The following is a 25,065-nucleotide window of genomic DNA, read 5'->3' on the forward strand; positions in this document are numbered from 1 at the left end:
AATGGCTGAGCCATTACAAACATTGAATCTATCTCCCCTTGTAAGTATTCTCACACTTGCTTCTTATCAAACTGTCTGTACTTGGCTACCTTGATTATCACTTCAAAAGTTTTTTTTCTCTTACTTAATTGGCCTCTCAGAGTTGGTAAGACAACTCCCACCTGTTCATGCTCTCTGTATGTGTGTATATATATCTCCTCAATGTTTCACTCTGTATGCATCCGAAGAAGTGGGTTGTAGCCCACGAAAGCTTATGCTCTAATAAATTTGTTAGTCTCTAAGGTGCCACAAGTACTCCTGTTCTTCTTGCGGATACAGACTAACACGGCTGCTACTCTGAAATCTTACTTGTGAGATACCTTCCATCAAAGTGGCATGAATTACATTGTGTCATGCTTTTATTAAGGCATGACACTTGTTACTGAGTAAATATGCTTCAAACCAAATCCATTGCCAGAGAACAGTTATTTTAGAGAGGAAAATAAAAACAGATTTGGACTTTCTATAGTTAATCAGTCAAAGTATATATTTCCTTTGAAATTCTTCCTAAAGACAATATACCCATTAATATGAATGATGAATATTTTAGAGAAATTTTATTTCAAAAGATGAAATAGATAGATAGATAGATAGAGCTGTAATAAAGTGAAGTTTAATTACATTTAAATGTAAAGAGCTACTGACACCAGAGAGAGAACTTTTAAAAATATAAAGAGAAATTAGAAACAAGTTAAAACAAACATAAGTGCTTCTTCACACAACGCACAGTCAACCTTTGAAACTCGTTACCGGATGTTGTAAGCCCAAAAATATAACTGGGTGCAAAAAAGAATTAGATAAGTTCATGAAGGATAGGTCCATCATTGACTATTAGCCAAGATGGTCAGGGATGCAACCCCATGCTCTGAGTGTCCCTAAATTTCTGACTGCCAGAAGCTGGGACTGGACCACTCTAAATTGCCCTGTTCTGTTCATTCTCTCTGAAGCATCTGGCACTGGCAACTGTCAGAAGACAGGATACTGGGCTAGATGAACCAATGGTCTGACCCAGTGTGGCTGTTCTTATGTTCTTAAGTTCCTCTTCATATCTCATTTTCTATATTTATTCTTCCATCTCATTACAAAACAAGTTTGAGTCAAAATATGACATTTATTTCTTACCACTTCATCTATACCTGATTCTTGTTCCCCACTTGAAATTATCATCCTTTCTTCATGACTTAAGTGGGGCATAAGCCACAGGAATATGGTTGAGTCCTTGGCTGTGATCCTAAAAACACCTGTGCACATGCTTACCCTCACTGCTATGAGTAGTCCATTAAAATCCAATTAAGCAAATGTATTGGTTCCCAGGATCAGGGCCATAAGACACAAAAATCCTGTTTTTTTTTTCAAGCTGCCTTTAATAATATAAAAAGAGGGAAAGAAATGTAGAGAAAACATGCTGTCTAGGCAGAAATGTGTCTGAATATTATTTAGTGTTTTCCTTGAGAGCCCCTGGGTGATGTTCTTGACAATTCTGAAATACATAGCGAGTCCCCATCTTCCTTCTGAAAAAGTTTTCCATTTTACCAGAAAAGAAAGCTCCTCCCCTCCACCCCTCTTAATTCTCACTTTCTTGTGCACTGGTAGCTTCCCTGCCACACACACCTCCACCCCTTCCCCCCTGTCCTCCAACTCAGTTGCTGGTGAATATCCTCTTTCACTATCCAGAATGACAGAACACACAAAAGGCAGTGATAAAGTCCAATCAACTTCCAAATTACCATTGAAAACAAAATCCTCCCAATATAACATGTCAAATTAAATGTCTAATTCACTATAGCAAGATTGTGATGTAATATATTGCACTATAACATTTTATGTTGAGATTTAGCCTGGGAAACTACAGAAGTAATTATGTAGATAACTGACTAACCAAAGGCTATCAGGCAGACAAAACAGGTTATTTTATAACACCTTGGAGACAGATTACCAGGCAAAAAGAAAAATCAGAATCATTCAGATAACTGAATCCAGTGTGGGGGAATTGTAAAGGAATTTTAATATCGTGAATAAAGTTAGTTCTGATATTTTTATTGACATGGCATCTGTTTGAGATGCAGAAGCTTTAGTCAAATATACTGTATAATATAATTTCACATTCAATATTGGAAAGTCAAGCTTCACAAGGCAATGCATTATTTTCTTTCAGAGTGGGGATCAACTTTGTATGCATGCATCATTTTAATATAGAAGGGTAGGAGGCTTTTCTCTCTGTGTTCTGTGAGGGTCAATGGGGGGTGATTTGTTTATTTTCTGTGAGTTTTCCATTTCAGCAGAGCAGACATTAGGAGAATAATATCTGTCCCCTTAAGCTCACTAGCAGAATGAAAAACTACCTCAGTTTTCCTTCCCATATTGTGAAATTACATTCCAACAGACCTTAAGTGGCACATCTCGCCAACACAGGTATCTGGATTTCTGCCTGTCAAAATACATATTCGTGAATCTGTATAAATTGAAAAATAGCAAATATGCAGCTACTCCAGGGAGTGACACTTCTATTAATAAATGAAGCCTTAGAAAACTGTAGTGCAGAAGGGACTAAATGAAAGCGAAATATTTCCTAATATGTAATTTTTCTCTCAATTTGACAGCTGCATTTATTAGAAAAATGCAGAGGAGCTCAAACCTGTGATCTTTCTGTCTCACCCCTTTCAGAGAAGAGAAGATCTAATGAGGATGTATGCATAACATCACCTTTCTAAACTCAGACTGCTCGGGAAACAATTAAAAACATATGCCTTAATCTTTTGTCACTGACACTAAAAAGAATTTTAACAGCAAAGAGAATGTTATAAATCCACAGAGACATATGTGCATAAAATAAAAACCCTTGAGGCCCGATCCTGTTCCCTGTGAAGTCAACAACCAAATGACATTTCAATAGGTGCAGGATCGGTCCCCTAGATTGTGAATTTTACCAACATCCAAGATTATATGAAAGAACATTATCTATAGAATTCACATACCACTTTTATGTTCAAACTCACAGAAAGCAAGAAGTGCAATGTTAAAGAGAGACAACAGAGACACTGGATACAAGTGCCTAGAAGACATGGTAGCATTTGATAGACCTACTGTGTATAGCTTTTGGAAGCCATGTTATATTTCAAACTTAACTGTACATCTCTCTGTTTCTGTGCCTTTGTTGTGGATGATCAAATACACACACTGCAAAAAACAAAAATAGGGCAGAGAAAGAAGACAGAATACTAAGCTAAGACCACGACCAGGTAACGTTTTAGAGGATATGGGAGTATATTGCAAGGAAAAAAGTACAGAAAACACTGGTCTACAATTTTTGAGAAGTCGTCTGCTTCAGAGATAAAATGTGCTATTTATTATGTATTTTGATGTGCTGAATTCAAATATGACAATTAAAACAACTGATTGGCTACTGTTTCTAAGATATTTAAGTTTTTACATTTTATGTCTATGTATATTGTGTAGATAGTAGAGTTTTAATCATAAATTGTAAACCTAGGTCTTTTCATGTGTTTATGGTTGCTTTACATGATAATATTTCACCTGTCCTGTTTATGTAACACTTTAAAAATCAGCAAAAGGGTTATATAAATAAAATTTATTATGAAACAAAAGACAAAAAACTATTCTGTACATAGTTTAGTCCTATTCAGTGTCTACTCGGCGCTTCTTGGCTTGTCTCTTGTATTCATTAAATGGAGCATCTCTTGTCACTGTCCAGCAATAGTCTGCAAGCATTGATGGGCTCCATTTGCCCTGATAGCGTTTCTCCATTGTTGCAATGTCCTGGTGAAATCGCTCGCCGTGCTCCTCGCTCACTGCTCCGCAGTTCGGTGGAAAATAATCTAGATGAGAGTGCAAAAAATGTATCTTTAGTGACATGTTGCAACCAAGGCTTTTGTATGCCTTGAGGAGGTTTTCCACCAACAACCTGTAGTTGTCTGCCTTGTTGTTTCCGAGAAAATTTATTGCCACTAACTGGAAGGCTTTCCATGCCGTCTTTTCCTTGCCACGCAGTGCATGGTCAAATGCATCATCTCGAAGAAGTTCACGAATCTGAGGACCAACAAAGACACCTTCCTTTACCTTAGCTTCACTTAACCTTGGAAATTTTCCACGGCGGTACTTGAAAGCTGCTTGTGTTTTGTCAATGGCCTGGACAAAGTTCTTCATCTGACCCAGCTTGATGTGTAAGGGTAGTAACAAAATCTTCCTTGATTCAACAAGTGGTGGATGCTGAACACTTTTCCTCCCAGGCTCCAATGACTGTCGGAGTGGCCAATCTTTCTTGATGTAGTGGGAATCTCTTGCACGACTATCCCATTCGCAGAGAAAACAGCAGTACTTTGTGTATCCAGTCTGCAGACCAAGCAAGAGAGCAACAACCTTCAAATCGCCACAAAGCTGCCACTGATGTTGGTCATAGTTTATGCACCTCAAAAGTTGTTTCATGTTGTCATAGGTTTCCTTCATATGGACTGCATGACCAACTGGAGTTGATGGCAAAACATTGCCATTATGTAGTAAAACAGCTTTAAGACTCTTCTTCGATGAATCAATGAACAGTCTCCACTCATCTGGATCGTGAACGATGTTGAGGGCTGCCATCACACCATCGATGTTGTTGCAGGCTCCAAGATCACTTTCCATGAAGAAGAATGGGACAAGATCCTTTTGATGGTCACGGAACATGGAAACCCTAACATCACCTGCTAGGAGATTCCACTGCTGTAGTCTGGAGCCCAACAGCTCTGCCTTACTCTTGGGTAGTTCCAAATCCCTGACAAGATCATTCAGTTCACCTTGTGTTAGGAGGTGTGGTTCAGAGGAGGAGGATGGGAGAAAATGTGGGTCCTGTGACATTGATGGTTCAGGACCAGAAGTTTCATCCTCTTCCTCGTCTGACTCAAGTGAGAATGATTCAGGTGCATCAGGAACCGGCAGTCCTTGTCCGTGGGGTACTGGGCGTATAGCTGATGGAATGTTTGGATAATGCACAGTCCACTTTTTCTTCTTTGACACACCTTTCCCAACTGGAGGCACCAGGCAGAAGTAACAATTGCTGGTATGATCTGTTGGCTCTCTCCAAATCATTGGCACTGCAAAAGGCACAGATTTCCTTTTCCTGTTCAACCACTGGCGAAGGTTTGTTGCACAAGTGTTGCAGCATATGTGTGGGGCCCACCTCTTGTCCTGATCTCCAATTTTGCAGCCAAAATAAAGATGATAGGCTTTCTTAACCATAGTGGTTATACTGCGCTTTTGTGATGCAAAAGTCACTTCACCACAAACATAGCAGAAGTTATCTGCACTGTTCACACAAGTACGAGGCATCTCTGCTCACTTTGGCTAAACAGAAATGTGTCCCTTTGCAAAATCAATCACTGATAAATAAGAGAGCACGACACTGTATGATTTCTAGAGCTGATATAGGGCAATTTGTTCAGCAGAGTGATGTAAGCTTCATTATGATTGCATCATCCATGACTTCTAGGAATAACATGATGCAATTCATATCATGTATGATGCAATACCAGCTTCAGATTGCATCATTCATTGTTTTGCCTAAAAAGCAAGTACTGTCCAAACCCAGTCATAGATTTATTCATAGATCCAGTCAAAGATGTATTTTAGTCATTTCTGGTTTAAATTGAGATCCCTTCCCTTTATAACTCACTTATCCTCCGCCATTCCCAAGTCAAGGGTCGTATATACTGACCCAATAGCATATCTTGAAAACTAGAGCCAATCAACAATTTTAAGCATCATTTTCGTTCTCAGTGACCCAGAATTAGTAAAGTTTGACTACATTTATTTCAGAAGCATTTTGGCTGTAGAGCAGTGAAATTAAATGTGAAATTTAAGATTTACTCGTGAATATTTATTTAAGGCTCACTTGCTGCATAATCACCACCTTATAGCTGGTAAATTCTGTTCCAGTTTGAACAGACAATTGCTGTGGTACCACTGAGTAAGGAAATTCTGAAGCAAAGTGGTATACCTGGAGTGCCTCAGTGCAAGTTAGAATAATGCTACCCAATGTTGCTTCATTCATACACAAGGAAAAGATGCAACAAAGGCTGAAGAGAACACTAGTCTTAGAGATCTTAGGAAGAACTGTGTTTAAAGAATCTCTCTTCTGGGAGAAAAGCTCTGATTTGAAGGAATCTAGGACTGCTCAGATAAAGGTGATCTTTTGTTTAGGTTATAGAGAGGACTTCTCAGGTGATCAGCAACCTCAGGGACTGCAGGAGATCACACGGCAGAGAAGAGATCCTGTTCAGAGCTGGCTCTTAGGAGCCAGCTGTCTAGGTAAATCGTCCTTAGATAGGGATGGGATAATGTCCTCTAGTGTTAGCATCCTGAACTTTCAAGTCTTTATAAATTTATTGAGGTTTCTGAAGCCCAGGATGGGTTTCAAACCATCTACATTCTTTAGTATTAGGAAATACCCAGAGTAAAATCCCTCCCCTTGGCATTGTAGAGGAATCTCCTCTGTTGCCCCTTTTGTAGAAAGAAGCTTATTTTCCCCCGTACAAGTTCTCATAAGAGAGGTTTCCAAAGGGAGGAGGCCTGGTGTGAAACTGGGTCGAGTAACCATTTAAGATGGTGTCCAGTACGCAGCAATCTGAGGTAATCTTGCACCAGGTATCTCAGAAGGATGAGAAATGAGGTTTGAATTGCAGAGGCAGATGTGTGCGGCTCTTGACTACCCCATCAAAAAAACGGCCATAGGCTGGGACACCATATAGCGAGGGATTGTGCCTCTATACTGTAGTCTTTTTGCAGGAGCAGTCTTGGAAGAAGCAGGAGATTGGTATCGTCTCCGGGATTGAATGTTCTGCTGCTACACACAGCGGGACTGTCTGGAGATTGCTCTGTAAATCTCTTGGGTTTAATTCTCTCAAGAGTCTCATCCATTTAATCACTAAAAAGACCTGAACCCTTAAAGGGGAGGTCCTCTATCGGTTTCTGGGAATCTGGAGCAAGGCCTGATGATCTCAGCTATGACGATCTTCTCAGATCTATGCAGTTGCCACAACTCTAGCAGTAAAGTCTGAGGTGTCATAAATTGCCCTTAGCACAGCTGGCTAATGTTCTACCTTCAGTGACCAAACTCTGCTATTTCCCTTTGTTCTTCCAATAAGGAGTCCAGTATAGGGTTAATGGAGTCCTACAGTAAATAGTCGTATCTGGATATGACAGCTTGGTAATTTGCCACTCAGAAACCCAAAGAGGCAGAAGAATAGACTTTTCTTCCAACAGCATCCCGTCTATGACTATCTTTATCCAAACGGGCAGACAAGGATGTCCTGTTATTAGATAATTCCTGGGCTGCAGAGACCAGCATAGAATCAGCTAAAGGATGTTTTAACAAAAATCAATGTCCCTCTGAGGGCACAGAATCCATATGACTAGCTCTTTTTGATACTGGTGGAGAGGACATAGGGAAAAGCCAAATGTATTTTATTGGACTGAGTAGCCCTGGAAGAACAGGGAATGCCGCCTTGTCTTTTGTCTGCCATTCCATGATGTCAAAAAGGGGATCAGATGTGTCTGGTGCTGAAACCCCATTTCTGTGACTGAAGGGTATTATTTCCCATTCTCCCCATCAGCTCCTGACACTGCTTCTGCTCATCAAGAGGGGAGATGAATTTGATCCTGAGGGGATGTACCATTGGCATAGTCCTAAATGGGTGACTGCTCCATTTCCTCTAAATAAGTCTCCTCTCAGTCATCACCCATGTACCACTCTTCTTGCAGAAGCAATGGTGTTGGTGGCAGTCGCAGCTGTGCTGACTGAAACATGGGTGCCTTTGAAGGCAGCCATACTGGAGATGAGGTACCAGGAAAGCTCACAGCTCCAAAGGGGTGCCTCTGGTGCCAGGCGAAGCACTGACGTCAAAGTTATTGCCAGTGTCCAAGGTGGTGCCGTGCTAGCTTTGGTCTTCCTAGGCAGATGAAGCTTTTGGTGAAGGAAGTTGGCTAGGTTCTCTGGAGCAAGTCAGTGAAGCTTACGTGGTGTGTTCCCAGGGGACGAAGTGCTCCTCGAGATGTTTTGGCTCAATACCAGTGATGAATATTGCTGCACAGAGTCAAGAAGCACAAGCATAGCCAAAAGCTTTGAGGGAGGTGTCCCAGTCAAGAGAGGGGAACTGGCCCATACTGGATGAAGGTGCACTGGTGAAGTATCTAGCCTCAAGTTGAGGAGAGGTGCATGCCAAGGGAGTGTTGAGACTGGTAAGTTGTCTCCAACAACGACATGCATTGTTGGAGGAAAAGGGGAATGATGCCTCCTCTTCTTTTTCTTAGCCTCCCATTGCAAATCAGAATGCTTCTTCTTCTCTGGAACAGGGTCACAAGGAGATCAGGAAGTTTGTCTCTCACTCACGGTATCGACTAACTGCACTGAGGGGGTTTTCGATGCCAATGTAAACCATGGAGGTGGAGCAGTCTGTTTTCCTGGAGTCTGTGGTGCCCAGTGGGAAGCTCAGTTCCAACAGATATTTCTCTGAGGGAGACGGATTTCAAGCCAAAATGAGGTGACAGAATGCATCTGAGTTCTCTTTATAGAAGACCTCAGCACAGAAACAGATCTTGAAACTACCAAAGGAATGTTAGGATGGTCTAGATGAATGCTGACGGAAGCCGAGTGCTCCTGCAATCTTGTGTGTCCTTCCACATCCAAGGAGTTACTGCATGGCAAACTGTGTGCTGGAACACTACATTAGCCACTTCCGGGCAAACTAGGCATCAAACATGTGTGTTTGAGCAGAATGCACACTTTTTGAACCCCTTACAATGTTTGAAAGGGGATATAGCCTGGGGATAATCCAAGGCAAGTGGCCCCAAATATCTAACTATAACTCACAATAAGATGACGACAGGATAACCAGGTCATGGACACAAGAGAGTTCCATTTAGCTCTCTGATGGCAGTGAAGGAACTGAGGTGGTGGGAGGGTGCACTGCCTTATGGATGGAGCCGATGACATAATCCTGGCCTGAGAGCGTTCCTGCACCACACTGTGGACCCAGTTTTTTTATACAGTTTCACAGTTTGACGGTAGAAGTGTTAGCTTCCAAAAGTGGAAATGCATAGAAGCAACTCTCAGAGAAAAACAACATAGCACTAGGAAACCTGAACATGTTAATTCCTCCATTCATATCAATGAAGCTAAACTTTTACTCTTAAAACAGAATTAAAAATTAGTTATCATACACATACTGTAGTTTTTTTTTTCAAATGTTAATATGTCAGTCATATTAATGTATTTTTTTTAAAATTAAAGGCAAAACACACTAACAAAGATTAAGACAGTCTGACAAATTTTGTGAATCAGCTTTTTTCTAAAGGTGATCATATAAGGCAGGGATCTCAAACTCAAATCACCATGAGGGCCACATGAGGACTAGTACATTGGCCCGAAGGCCGCATCACTGAAACCTTTTCATACAACGATACAAAAGTACATCAAAAATGAAAAAAATGAAGAGTAATATAGTATGCTATTAAAAGTCAATGTATTAACTTTTTTAAAACTAATGCGAAGAGGGGTTTTAATAAAATATAAACACCTGTAACTATTCCTTATGTGGTCAGTAATACTGATGATGATCTACACTAACAGTCTATCAATATAGCTGTAATGGCAGGAACTTTTTAAAGTAACTATTCATACAAAATACGTTGCCACTTTTAACAAACATTCTTCCCAACTACTCACAGCATGCCTTGCTCTGTCTCTAAGGTGGCAGCTCGGAGCAAGGTGGAGTAGAGCACGCTATAGAGGCCTCTATTGAGCGAATTTACTCAGCAGTCAGCACCTGTGTTGAAGCGGCTGCATCCCCCAGAAGGGTCGGGGATTTCTTTCCCACTCAGGCATTGTTGAGGGTGAGAGGCGCGGGGAACAGGCTTGGCTTTTGTAAACTGGAAAATCCAAGATCCCTGTTCCCTTCCCACCCCCATGATATTTCTCTCTGATTTGCCTTCCCTTTCCCTCCTTCCCAGTGTTAAAGGAAAAGGGCTTTTCCCAGTGACTGGCTGCTGCTGCTTTCCCGGCTCCCTTCTCCCTCAGTGTTTCACACTGCGCATGGGATCAGTGGGGACGGATTTCAATGTTGGGTGTGTTTGGCCCTCCCTTGAGGGAGGGGAGATTTGAAGAGTGGCGAAGGGGCTGGCCGAGGGTTGGTGTGAGTCGGGGTATAGCTGGAGGGGAGGATTGGGGATGCAGGAAGAGCAGGCTCAATGGCTTGGTCAGGAGTGAGGAGCTGCAAGGCTGTTTGTCAAGCTTGGGCAGTTTGACTGGGGTAAACTTCAGAGAACTGTGGAAACGGCTCATTGAAATGCACACAGCAGACATCCCCACCCACGGAGCGAGAGTGACTGTAAACACTGCCTTAAACAGCAACTCCGAGAGCCCGCGAGCCCACCTGCCTGCCCTCCTCCCCAGAGCATGTGTGTGGGAGCTAGCAGCAGCAGGGCCAGAGGTGGGTTATGTTTTGCTGATCCAGCTAACGACATCTTCCCTGCCCCGCCCCTTCCCAACCCCCATTCCAACCCTTTCCCCAAATCCCCACCCCGGCCCTGCCTCCTCCCTTGAGCACGCTGCATCCCCGCATCCCCGCACCTCCCCCCTCCTTCCTGGGAAGTCCTAAGTCCCGGGAAGCGCTGGGAGGTAGGTGGAGGAGCGGGGACGCGGCGCGGGGGCAGAGGGTGAGGGGAGCTTGGCTGCCGGTGGAGTCGGCGCCTATGGCAGGCCGCAGGAAATAACTCCTGCGGCCCGGCCCACATGTTTGAGACCCCTGATATAAAGCCTCCGGGCCCATTAAATGCCTATTAAGATAAGAAGCTTGAGGTGAGTTTCTAGTTAATGTTTGACAACCTTCAACAGCTTTTTTGTTTTCTAATCAAGAAGGAAAAACTGGACATGACAACATCTCACCAAAAGAGCCAGCTTTGAGGAGCAACTGTGTGGGCTCTGCCAGAAGCAAACAAGTCAATAAGCACCGACCGGAACGTGAGCAGAATCATGATCATCATGCATACGCCAATCTTCCCTTTCTCTTTTGTTTTTGGTAAGGGGCCTGTCCTCTATCAAGTATCTCCTTTTGCTCCCCACAAATGTTGCTATCCAGGGCACCCAATTTGAAGGGATCTTGCTCTGAGATGACAAAGCCTAGAATAGACTGCTGTTTGATAGGCCAGAGAGGTCACTGAGGAGCGAGGCACACCATTCCCTCCCCATGGCTCCTAGCCTTGGCCAGCCAAGGGATGAGCCATCAGGCCCAGGAATTTAAAATTTTTAAAATTTAGCTGTTATTGTAAATTTTCCTAACTGAACTGATAACTCTCATATTGAGAGTTCCTGAAGAAAACAAAGACATTGTATTTCAATGTGTCTTACAGGTCATGTAACACTACAACATTAATATAATCCTTCCACTGTTTAAACCTTAAAGACTCATAAATGTGATGGAGCCCGCTTCCCTGATACTTTGATTCATGAAGTTACAATGTGTTGATAAACCATGTTCACAATAGAACACAAATTTAGGGCCTTCTTTTCAATTTTTACAACAGTGTTACATTTGCAATAATGTTTCACGCATCATTATCCCAGCAGTAATAAGTCTATGTTAGAAAGGAATGTCAACTACTTTTGTGAATGTATTTTTGCTACCTACAGTAGCTTTCCTATCTACAATGAATTAAACACAACAGGTACATTAATTAGCAACAGCCAATCTTAAGGGAGGCAGCAATAAGAATTATATGGGACTACACTAGTTGGAAAGATTTTAACAATTTAGTATGAATCATGTAACTAGCCTCTCATTACATGGCGATGTATAGAGGTCAATGGCTAAACGTGTAACTACTTACTTCACTTACCTGATCCTCTAGATTACTATGTAATTACACTTAGTTGATCCAAACATAATTATCATGTAACCTGCACTGTGGTTTAGAACATACAGTAATCAATTTAACCCTCCAGTGATGTAATATTTACCATGTATTTAAATGGTCAACAGTTATTGGGCCAGAGTCACCTCAGGCCTACTCTGATTTCTGCAAACATACGGTCCAGCACAGATCCCTGGCTGAGTGCACTGATTCAGTGTCTCCATCTGGCAGAGCTCCTATGGCTCCTATGTGATAATTAAAGCTGTTCCTCCATCCTCTGGTGAGAAGCACAAAGGGACTCAGCAGCAGAAAAACGTCCTTCTGTGAACGCTTTCTGTGGCACAGAAATGTGTAATTTACACATCCCTGTGCTAGCTTTAATGAATCTGGCCCAACACATATATGCATGGCAGTTACTTAATACTTCTGCCCTGACGCTAATGTGTTACTAAAATAAAGTGTTGTGGAGATCAGTAAGGAAAGGGTCAAATTCCAACTGCCCCTGCTTTTCTGCATCTAAATGCCACCTACTCTAGGAAACAGCCCTATTTTGAGCAAGGTTCCCTCAACCAATAGCAAAAATGGCTTTAACTGCTTGTCTACACAGTTCCTAGCACTGTTAGAGACGTGTTCTTTCAGGACTTCCTGTAATGGCACTAAAATGTGTTTTGTTTCATCAACACTAACGGTTTTCACATCCATTCAAGTAGATTTGGTGCTGACATCCTCTTCCAACAATGCAACAGTTTCCTACCATCAAGGGAGCAAAATTCAGTAACAGGAGAAACACTTGGGAACAAAATTCACACAAGTAGTAGTGAAATTAGCAAATTTAATCTGTGACGCTTGTGGATTATCATCTGAGAGTATAATGGTACAAATGGACAAACAAAGTACTTATCCACTTTAAATCCTGAATGTTATATCTCAAGAAAATAACTGTATCCACTCTTGAGAGTGTGCGGCTGAAGTGGTGTTGGTTAAAATAACTATGAAAAGCAGAAAACACTAACTCCATATTACTATCCTTACAACTGAAAACACATAGCAGAAAGGCAATGCATAACAACGTCTCAGATTCAAGGAATAGAGTGTAAAGCTCACCTGAGACTGCGAGATCGTGGCCGCATGGCTGGAGAATGACGTCCTTCCTCGTCAGTGATGCTCTCAGTGCTGAAATGCTTTGTCAGGAAATGAAGTTCATCTGCCGTTGGCTGAAAGGGCAGCTGGTGCAGCTTCTCCTGGGATGAGCATGATGACTGAGTACAGAAAAATATAGAAAAGAAATACACTAAACGCATGCATAGGGGACAGCTCATGAATGGAACAGGAACGGATTCTGCCAAACACCGAATACTCCAACAGAAAAGAGAAGTTGTTCACCAGAACAAGTGCCTCTTTTTATTTTCATGACTAGGCTAGCTTGACACTAAAGGTATATATAACTCTAAGGCTGTTAGATCTGGACAGCTTTGGGGGATGCCTAAGAGATTATAAATTCCCACATGTCCTCGAACTATTCAATCTGATCTTGAAGGTAACTTCCTAGTGGGAGAAATGGAAGGGAGAAACTTTGGGAAGGACAAAGAGGTTCCTGGAATGTTGAACAACTTTTCTTTCCCTTCCCTTCATGCTCCCTCATCTCAAGAATTTCATTAGCATGCAGTAATGCTATGGAGGTGTGTAGTACATGAAAATTAACACTGTTAATTGGTTTTCTTTTAAGTTTGTTATTGTAATTGCTCTGTATTTCGTTTCTCCCTAGTTTTACTCATCAGGCTTCTTCTAGTTGAGCCGACAGTAATAAAATCAGGGCAGCTGACTGTGCAGGTGTGTTGTATGTAGTGTTGTTGTAGCCACGTTGGTCCCAGGATATTAGAGACACAAGGTGGGTGAGGTAATATCTTTTATTGGACCAACTTCTGTTGGTGAGAGTTCTGTTTTGTGCCTCACTGACAGAAGTTGGTCCAGTAATCGATATTACCTCACCCTCTTTTGCAGGTATGTGTAACGAACAGGGTTTCCCTTGTTTGGCTGTTACAAAGTGGTGAACAGTTGATTCAGTTTTAAATGGTCTGCTATGCTTATGACATGCGTACACTGGCGTAATGCACTGATGCGCTGAGTAAGCACTTTTAACTCCTGAATCCAGAGACAATGGGAGTTAAATGGAAATTAACTGGAACATACTTTTGGCAAAAACATGGATGCTGTTTAAAGGTTGGCTAAAATCTTCAGAAAAGATTAAAAACAGAGTTTCTAGAGTTATTTGCTGTTGAAGATATAGATGAGTTTTAGAAAAGAAAACTCACCTAGTGTGGCTTAGAAGTGAAAGCCAAGTGCTGATGATAATGTCTCAGGTTAGTCTGAATTCACTGGGGAAAAACAGCACTCTTTCAATGCTTTTCAGCACTCTTTCACCACATTGGCGGTGTTTTTTTTAATTGTTTAGACCAGATGCATCCAAACTTACCAGGAGCCTAGGAACTGCACCTAAATTGCAGGAAAAACACAAGAATTGTGCTGCAGATGCCTACCTCTGATACAGAGGTTGACCTGTGGAGAATCCTAGTATATTATGCGGTATCCAAGTCTGGCTACCTAGATCAATGTGGGGAATTGCATGCTGGGGCCTATAATCATATATGCGACAGGCTACAATTTCACATAAAAAATTAGGGCAGCTAAGGTCTATGGGGCAGCTTCTCTGCCCTGATTCACTCCCTTTTGCACCTGAAGAGGTGCACAGAGAGCAGAAACCACTTGTAAGTCACCAGGTACAGAGGAAGCCCCATGCGAGACTAGAGCAGGTGGTGTTACCTCCTATGCCTCCTTCCCTACAGCCATTGGTGCAGGGAGCATTTCAGAGAGGGGACGGGAGCAGCTGAAGCATGGTGCACTCCAGCAATCACCAGCTAGCACATAGTCCCTAGGGTGATCATAGCCAGCTGGCAAAAGTTTGAGCAGCTCCAGGTTTGGTCTAATTTGTGCTTGGGTCAGGAGTGAGAATCAGGGAGTCTGTTAGGACCCCAAACACTGTCATGCCCAGCTTATGCTGAGTGCAGCAAAGAATCTGCCCCTGTATTATACAAGTTTGTGGAACACATTTGGCCTTCAAGCTCACTTTAGTCACCCTGATGTATACTGCCTTATGTGTGCAGTACAAGGAGAGAAAGTTCTCTGCGCATCTTGAGGTGGAAAGGAATGGAAAAACAGTGATGCTTTCCAAGAGAAGTACATGCCATAGACTGGATAATATGCTGTCATATAGGACAGAAAGCTTAGAGAGACAATAAACTTAAGAAGTGTAGTAATATCAAGGTTCCTAAGTGGCTCTGATATTACATGTGTCTTTGATCCAGAAGAAATTAAAATAAAGTCAGCATATAACAAGAGCGAACATATCTGTCAAACTCTTTGCAGATTTAGTAAATAATAGCGTCACAATCCATACACCCAGAAAAGAGATGATGGTTACTGGCATTTCAAGCACTGAAAATGTATGCCTGCCAGCAACACAATCACTCAAGAAACAGAGAAAATTTAAAAATATTCATCTCATGATGTCTCACCAAAACCCTCCTTCCACTTTGTCTCCTCAAGAGATATCAGACTATACAGTGCTGGAACTCCAGGGAATATTTAAGGAGATCCTGTGCCAAGTATTAGGAGATGTGCTTTCTTTAGCTCTCAAAAGCCTTCAAGGAATACATCCATGTACTAACGAAGCATGAGAGCAATGCGAAACACAGCTGTATTATTGATTTTGATGAAGTCACAGAATTCGATATTAGCAATAGAGCAATGCAAAGATCCCTGTGGTATCTCAGTTACAGCCAGAGAATTAGCCAGCTTATTGCAAGCAAAAGCTTGTAGCTAATGTTACTGTAGCTTTTAAATTAACTCTGAGCCTAGTAAATAAATAGCAAATTAGATATCTAAGGAAATAATTGTATATTAGCCTGTTCAATTAATTTCTCTAGGTTCACATATCTGAAAGTCTGCACCCACGTCAGTCATGCACAGCGTTCTCAGTGCTTGCACGATGAGAAGCGTACTGTCTTCATACAGTACCTGAAATTTACAAAGGCAGCGGGTATTTTGCTGAAAAATGGACTTTCTGGCACCAGCAATACAAAAGTTGAAAAATGTACAGAGAGAGAGAGAGACTTTTAGGAAGCTCAGTATAGCTAAGTGTCTAAGTATTGATTCCGCTGGCAGAGTTGCTGCCACTGACCAAGACCACCACAGGTTGACTCTCACTGGAGAAATGATAACAACACACAGTAATTCAGGCCACCAGAATGGGACTCTTAATTGGTTCCATACATTCCAGTATTTCACTCACTAATAGTAGGCCCGACAGAAGGGGTTAACAAACTGGTTTCTCTCATTTTAAGAAGCGATATAATACAATGGACCGAACACACGAGTCAGGAGCTTGGTATTCCCAAATTCTAGTCTCACCTGTGCCACTAACTCACTGTATCCTTTCAAGCCACGTGAACTCTTGGGATATGTCTACACAGCCCATGGGAGTGAGCTTCCCAGCCCTGCTTGACAGACTTGGAGTAGTGGGGCTCGTGCTATTGCTCCAAACATAGATGGGTAGACAGTGCTTTGAAGTTGTGGTTTAGGTTGGAGCTCAGGCTCTAAAGCCCACCTCCCTCCCAAGGTTTTTGCCCATGTTAAAAGATTCCTCAGGCCTTCCCTTTGAACAGCTCTAGTGCCCCCAGGCTTTAGAATAAGGACTTGAAATTTGGCAGGGGGTGGCCTTTGCGTCAGCGAAGTGCTTTTTGCTGGGCCTGTGAAAATCTGCCCCAAATTTGGCCAAGTTATAAACCGTTGAACCATCACATTTCAGACCGTGCTCCTTCCCTTCCCGACTCCTACCTGTGACTGGATGCTGTACACACCATTTTCTCAGAACAACGGCGCATGCTCCAGCCCAGCATTACAAGGCCAAAGCCAAATTTTCTTAATAACGGCCACTCCGAGCTGGGATGGGGTTGGCCACTGGAACTAAGAGCAAGGAGCCAGGCCCTGGCCCTGCTGCCCAGATAGCATGAAGAATGAAGCTGCCAGATTTTGAATGCAGAAGGGAGAAAAGCCAGACAACACGGGAGAGAAAGGAGTAGAATGGGAAAGGGAATCTCATGAGACTAGGACTGGAGTGGGGGGATAGGGAGAAACTGTGACTGGGGATTGTGGGTAATGAGAATCCAAGAGGGGGAGACTGTGATGAGGAGCTGGGGATGGGATGTGTGGGTGGGGAAATGAGGCTGGATGAGGGGCCCAGAGAGAGAGACTGGAAACCAATGGAGAAGGAGGGAAGAGAAGGATTGGATCAGGAGTTAGGAGGGGACAACTGGACAGGATGGTCAAGGAGGCTGGGGACAAAGATTTGGGGTGGGATGGGGGAATTGGGATTGGCTAGGTGAGGAGATTGGGACTGGGTATGGGGAAGGGAAGAGACAGAGTGGTTGGGACAGCAGACAGAGAGACCAAAGGCAGAGACTAGGACTGGGATTAGAAGCCTAAGGAAGAGAGACTGGGATTTGTTAGGTGAGGAGAATGGGAAAGGCCCAAAGAGCCAGGAGTGGGACAGGGACAAGTTGCAGGAGATGGGGCAGAAGAGTCTGTCCATTAAAGCACACTCCCCTCCAGAGCCTGGAATGGAACCCAAGATTCCTGAGCCTCATCATTACTCTGCAGTCATCAAATATTAGTGAAACTCACTGGAAAAGCTTGTGTCTCATCCTCCCCTCTAATGATGGTCCACATAACGGATGATAACCTACTATTGCTATCACTTACTTCCTTAGCTCAAGGAGAAGATCAGTGCAGTGGATCTGACGTTTCCAACTCTCCTGATGAACCATTGGGTGACAATGTGATACCATTCCATATAATTTGTTTTTTCGGTTTTCTTTCTTTTTTTACTATTTTAAACTTCAGAAATTACACACACAAAAACTACGTTAAAAGATCATCATCAAGGTTACAAAGATAAGCACTCAAGAGCAAGGAAATACCAGAATCAAGGTGCTTATGTTACCTTAATTTATACCCCTTGTGCATATGCATTATGATACAGTCTTTCATGACATGATCATACATTCTCTTTCCACAAGACCTTTGCCTCACTCAGTTCACAGGATGGACCTGCTCTGGTGATGACTCAAGGTTATGTAGTAAAAGGGGCTGTTGTCTGCAGGCCCCCTGCTTCGTTTGTTGCAGAAGTTGGAAGGTGAATGAGGGGGATGGATTACAGTAAGAGAAAGGATGGTATGTGGTTAACACAGTTAAATGCTGCCTTGGACAACTGAATTCTCTCTCTTTCTGCTACAGTTCCTGTGTGATGCTAGCAAGTCGCTTAAACCAAACTTTTCACAGATGATCACTAATTACGTGTATCTCATTTTCTGGGTGCCTGACTTGAGACCCTGGAGTCTGATTTGCAGAAGTGTGAAAAATTCACAGCTGCAACTAACATCAGTGCGAGTTGTTTTTTGAACATATAAAATGCTAAAATCAGGTCCTAGTCATCTCAAATTGGGCCCCCAAAATTAAGAACATAGCAGCAGCCATGCTGGGTCAGACCAATGGCCCTTTGAACCTAGTATCCTGATTCTGATAGTGGTCAGTGCCAGATGCTTCAGAGAGAAGGAACAGAACAGGGCAATTTCGAGTGATCCATCCCCTGTAGCAGTTTCTGGCAGTTAGAGGTTTAGGGTTACCTGGTGGATGGGGTTGCACCCGACCATGTTAGCTAATAGTCACTGATGGACCTATCCGCCAGGAACTTATCTAATTCTTTTTTGAACCCAGTTATACTTCTGGTCTTCACAATATCCCAAGGCAACAAGTCCCACAGGTTCACTGTGTGTTATGTGAAGAAGTACTTCCTTTTGTTTGTTGGAAACTTGCTGTCTATTAACTTCATTGGATGACCCAGCTTCTTGTGTTATGTGAAGGGGATTAGTGAAGATTAGTAGGCATTTTTTACCTTAATCTCCCCCTGTGTCTGTTGCACACCTGAAAAATGCAGATAAGAATACCCTCTTGTCTCACAGAAGTGTTGTGAAAATTAATTAGTTAATGTTTGTGAAGCACTCAGACACTGTTGTGATGAGTGCCATAGAGAAGCCCATGAGAAAATTAACAATTCTGTCTTCAGAGCAGGGTTTGAATAGTAAGCAGTAAATAAGGCCTCAGGCCACATTTTGCTTAATGAAGATAAAACAAAACACTGAGTAACTGCTCACTAAGTGAGCACAGTCCATCCTTTGCACTGAATAGGGCAGGGGTGCTATGGAAAAAAATAGAACGTGATCATGTAATTAAAGACTATCATAATGCATACATAGAAGAGGGACAAATTAAGTTTACACGGGCAAATTGTATTCTGGTATTTCCTAACTTTTGAGTGCTTGATTTTGCAACATTAATAATGTTCTTTTAATTGAATTTTCTATGTAATTTCAAATATAATTTACTGTTGATACACAATGAAGAGTATGATTCACAGTGTGAAATGTCAGACTGCGACATTAAGGAAAAATGGGTGCAGGTCGCTTTCAATTTCTGATAATGGCATATTAGGCTTCTGGTGATATTGTAGTCAGGTAAGCTGTAAACGTCCAGACTCTTTCAGTCATGTGTATAAGGAAAATATATAATGAAAGTACAGCTGCATTCAGAGAATCAAACTATTATCAAATTGAATAACAGGTGTATATTATCACCTTTCCTCCCAGACAGCACGTTAGTAGACAGCTCTTCTACCCACTGGTGACTAAAGTTCAAAAGTGGACAAGAATTTCACATCTGGTTTAAAAGTAGCTGAGAGCTTGCTAATGATTAAGCATTCCATCTCCAAGTGCTGACACTACCGATGCAATGTTCCCCTCAGCTGTGCAATGGAGAAGTGGCAGTGGGACTAGCACGAATATTGAAGGCAAAGAGTAGATGGGAAGAGCTGGGAAATGGAGAAAAAGCAGCACAACTGATAATTAAAATAATTTTCAAAGCAAATAGCATATTAAATAAAAGGGTGACAAAACAATGAAAAGATATTGAACATTTAGCAAAGATTTAAAAGTTGATGGGTTAGGGTGTATTTAAACACACAGAGTTATCTGAAAAAGTCTTTGCCACTTACTGAAACTGTTGAACTGGGAGTGTTTGTTCCATATCCAGATGAAGGAAGAGAGGCCAGGGACCAGCGGCGCCCATCCGTTCTGGGGAAAAGATGCAAGAGAAATTATTTTGATGGATACAATGTGGACAATGTTTTGGGGAAGGTTTTCCCCTAAAATAGATTGCCAACCTTACATTTTGATTGCATTTTCCAGAGAATCCAGTGGTCCTAGAAATCACTTTGGGTAAAATTTTCAAAATGCATCTGTGAGAGTGAGGAGCTTAAATCTCATTGAAAGTCAATGGGATTTAAGCTCCTAAAACACTTAGGCACTTTTGAAAGTTTTACCCTTTGTTTTTAAGAGGACATTATTGGGATCGGACAAATCTACTTTATACTTCCAAATTTCATTAAAAGAGACAGTCACAGCAGCTGATTCCTTAGGGTAACACCTCAGGATCACTGCTGCTGCAGCTCCTTTGCCCTCCAAATAGAACTTTTATATTATATTATATTATATATTATATTATATTATCTAAAGATCACTTTCCTCACTACTATTTACAATATTAGTAGTAATTTGCTTTCTTGTATTTATAACCTATGGAAAAGTCTCCTCACCATTAGAAAGAGTGTTGTGCACACAGCTGCTAAAGAAAAAAACGTGACAAACCAAAAAACCCACTGATGCATACTAGAAATACCGCAGAAGGAGTGGCGTAATTTGAACACCAAACCTGTAAAACATGAAATATGTAATTGCTTCTAAAAGAGACTTCAATTTCCCCCCAAAAACCTCAGGGAGGGAGAAAATTATGTCCATTAGCTAAATCTAGTAAGTCTCTCTGTCTCCTGTTAAACCCCAAAGCGTTCTATCCCATTCACATTCCACTCTGGGATGGATGATAATGGTTTCCATCCTGTCCTGTACTCCACATCAATAGAACTGCCACCATTTATTAAGATTTCTGGTAGAAGTATCATTTATCCAAAAACAGAGGCAAATTATCAATACCTGTTCACATAAGATGAGAGTGAATTCAACAATTAAGAGCTTTTAATACAATTTAGATAAGACTCTTGGGTTTTTGGTGCAATTTATATACAGTACATGGGTATATGACAGGATTTTTTTTGTTATTAGTAGAGGACCAAACTTGGGCTTATATTGGAAACTCAGTTAACCTTTGCTATGGAGTGACTGCCATCTCTCCATTACCCACCCACGTAGGCCCTCTGGTTCAGGAAGGTTCTTAAAGCATGTACTTGAAGTTAAGCCCATGCTTTAGTTTTTTCCTGAATAAGGATGCTTTCCTGAACCACAGCCTTCTTATACTGACATGTACCTCTCCTTGTGGTAATAAAACTATTTGAGCACCAGAGAGGGGAATAAATATATTTATTTCTGAAAGAATACAAAAAAAAAAAGTTCATGCTTCATGCACAAAATCATAAAAGTTTAAGCTTTATAACCAGTTCCTATTAATGCATGCCTTAGTTAAAACCCCATTTAGACATAGGGTGTTTCTGGCAAGATACCAAGAGAATCCTTCCCACATATTGCAGCAACTTGTTATATTCCTGAAAAATTCCAAATCTCCTGTACATTACCGAAAATTCCTTTCTTACCTCCATAAAAGCAAGTGAAAACAGATAATGGGAATTATTGGGCTACATGATCACATAGCAGACTGGTCACTGGACTGGGATTTAGGAGATCTGTGTTTAGTTCCTGGTTCAGATAGACTTTCCATGTGACATTAATTTTTTTTTTTTTAAATTAATGGAGATATCCTATCTCCTAGAACGGACCTTGAAAGGTCATTGAGTCCAGCCCCCTGCCTTCACTAGCAGGACCAAGTACTGATTTTGCCCCAGATTCCTAAGTAGCCACCTCCAGGATTGAACTCACAACCCTGGGTTTAGCAGGCCAATGCTCAAACCACTGAGCTATCCCTTAACTTAGTCAGTTAACTTACCAGGTGCCTCAATTCCTTCATATACAAAAATGGGGACAATACTTCTTTCTTATTTCACAAGAGTGTTGAGGGAATAAAATCCATTAAAGATTGAGAGAGGCCCAAACACTATGGCAATGAGGGCCACATAAGCAGACAAACATATTAGATGAGAGATTTTAGAAAGCACAAATATTATTGAACAGATGCAAAATGACAGAAGATTAGGCCCATTTTCCTCTTCAAAGGATTTTCATATTTTGATTGCAAAGATGTAAAAACTATCTCCCATTCCCCTTAGCTCCACTTAAACTATCCCAAGATGGCAAGTCTCAGTTCTTGGTGCCATTTCCACAAAAACTGATGCAACATTGAGAAGCGTGTTAAGCAATCAATGTAATGAAGACCAGCTGTGTATCTTGCCAACAAAGAGCATCAGTATGCGACTAGCAAAATTTCTTTTTCAAAAATTCAAGAAATAGACAGCAAGACTTTCAAAGAAAATTACTTCCTCAATTAGCAAAATGTTTCAAAATTACTTCAATGTGTAAAATAAGAGGAAAAGATATAAAAAGTGATGCAGTACTAATTTGGGAAGCGATGCTAGGAACAAAAGAAAACTTTAGGTCATTTATTTCATTTTGGTATTATCCCTGCTGGGACAATGAAACATTGGCAAAACAAACAACTTTGGCCATACATAGCCTACTAAAAAGTAATTTTAAAGCAAGTGTGTTTGTGGCAGTTGTGTTAACACAGGGGTCGGCGGCCAGCACATCGCTCGCCCGCGCCGCTTCTCGCCACCCCCATTGGCCCGGGACGGTGAACAGCGGCCAGTGGGGGCCGCGATCGGCCGAACCTGCCGTGTCAGCAAGTAAATAAAACTGGCCCGGCCCACCAGGGTGCTTACCCTGGCGAGCCGCGTGCTGAACGTTGCCGACCCCTGTGTTAACATCTCACAATGTAGACTAGATCAACTTCACCATGACAAAGTGTTGTGTGAACAAAGCATTTTCTCCTGGAGGGATCCCTGTTAATTATAAGTTGCTATACAAAGACTCAAAATTTCTATTCCCAAAGTGTAAATGCTGAATGCCTAAATGGGGTTATTTCAGCACACATACTCATTAGCCACATATCATAATACAATCATGCAAAAGCATTACATACACACAGCAGCAATATGTATCTGATATACCCTTTACCTGTCTGCTCTGTGTCCATGGCTGAATTGAAGAAATTGTGCAGTGATAATAAGGAAGGGAAAAATAAAAATCAGGAATGTGATTTCCGGAAAACCAATAACAAAATTTGACTATTGATCATTACAGTCACTTTTACTGAATGTCACACAATATTGCATGGACAGAAATGGATATCTCCTTCATACTGGGAGAATTCTGAATATACTGACTCTGTGGGTTTGAAAAATACTCACTGAATGCTTGTCAACTGCCTACGGTCAGATTTTTGATTAACCGCTACTTAAAATGAGGGCCGCCCAATAAGATTTAGTGGTGAACTTATTGGCCTTAAAACTAGCATTCTGCTTTCTCAACCAGAACTGCAACATTTTCCGTAATGCTGAAGGATCAACTGGTTACAGTTCTGTACTGTGGGAAGAGGAGCCATAAATACTGTACAAAAAGGATCATCTCTGAAGCGAATAGGTCAAATGCAGAGGGAAGAACATGGGCACAAAAACCGATTACCTACCTTTTAGTAACTGTTGTTCTTCGAGATGTGTTGCATATGTCCATTCCATTCTAGGTATGCGCGCGCCCATATGCGCAGTCATCGGAGATTTTTGCCTTAGCGATATCTGTAGGGTTGGCAGCGGCGTCCCCTTGAGTGCTACGCTCATGCGTCGGTATATCAGGCGCCGCCAGCCCTAGGCCCTCTCAGTTCCTTCTTGCCAGCAACTCTGACATAGGGGCAGGAGGGCGGGTAATGTAATGGACATGAACAGCACATCTTGAAGAACAACAGTTACGAAAGGTAGGTAACTGTTTTTTCTTCTTTGAGTGCTTGCTCATGTCAATTCCATTCTAGGTGACTCACAAGCAGTGTCATGGAGGTGGGCTTGGAGTTCACGGTCTTGCCGCGTGCAGCACTGCCCTGCCAAAACCAGCATCATTCCAGGCCTGCTGGGTAAGTGCATAATGGGATGTAAACGTGTGGAACAGATGACTAGGTAGCAGCTCTACAGATTTCTTGGATCGGCATCTGAGCCAGGAAGGCTGCTGATGACGCTTGCGCTCTAGCTGAGTGCGCCGTGACTATTGCTGGTGGAGGCACTTTTGCAGGCCGTGATCCAGGACGAAATCCTTTGAGCAGACACTGGGCGACCTTTAGTCCAGTCGGCCACTGCAACGAACAGCTGTGTTGACTTATGAAACAGTTTTGTCCTGTCGATGTAGAAGGTCAGCACCCTCCTGATGTCCAGGGCATGCAACCCGTGTTCCTCTTCCCATTTATGAGGCTTTGGGAAGAAGACAGATAAGTAGATGTCCTGGCTGGTATGAAACTGAGAAACTACCTTGGGCAGGAACGCTGGGTGCGACCGCAGATGGACCTTATCCTTCTAGAATACCGTATAGGGTGGTTCTGAAGTAAGTGTCCTGATCTCAGACACCATGTGAGCAGACGTTACGGCAACCAGGAACGACACCTTCCAGGAGAGAGCAGGAAGCCAGAAGTTCAAAGGGAGGCCTCATGAGCCTTGACAGCATGGGGTTCAAGTCCCAGGAAGGGACAGGGTCCCAGACATGAGGGTAGAGAGGCTCCAGACCTTTCAAAAACCAGGCCATCATGTCATGAACGAAGACTGACCTGCCTTGGAATGGAGGGTGGAAAGCCGGAATAGTGGCCAGGGGGACCCTGATCGATGACAGGGACAAGCCCTGGAGTTTGAGGTGCAGAAGATAATCCAGTATCACCTTCAGAGAGGCCTGCTCAGCCAGGATAAGTCGTTCCGAAGCCCAGCACATAAACCTTTTCCACTTGGCCAGGTAAGTTGCTCTG

The 25,065-nt window shown here is 42.2% G+C and overlaps 1 protein-coding gene across 2 annotated transcripts in view; it reads right to left on the reverse strand.

Annotated features, from left to right (window-relative positions):
• The window catches only part of MAST2 (microtubule associated serine/threonine kinase 2), a 326,453-nt gene that overhangs the window by 56,553 nt on the left and 244,835 nt on the right, over positions 1 to 25,065 (reverse strand). For both annotated transcript variants that reach the window (XM_026651972.1, XM_026651974.2), the window contains 3 exons: positions 23,247 to 23,267; positions 20,105 to 20,183; positions 13,045 to 13,199 (listed from right to left, as the gene is read on the reverse strand). In XM_026651972.1, the coding sequence (XP_026507757.1) occupies positions 13,045 to 13,199; positions 20,105 to 20,183; positions 23,247 to 23,267 (255 nt within the window). The remainder of the gene's footprint in view (positions 1 to 13,044; positions 13,200 to 20,104; positions 20,184 to 23,246; positions 23,268 to 25,065) is intronic.

Source organism: Terrapene carolina, unplaced genomic scaffold (genome assembly GCF_002925995.2).
Source record: "Terrapene carolina triunguis isolate 2854851 unplaced genomic scaffold, T_m_triunguis-2.0 Scaffold110, whole genome shotgun sequence".
NCBI lineage: Eukaryota > Metazoa > Chordata > Testudines > Emydidae > Terrapene > Terrapene triunguis.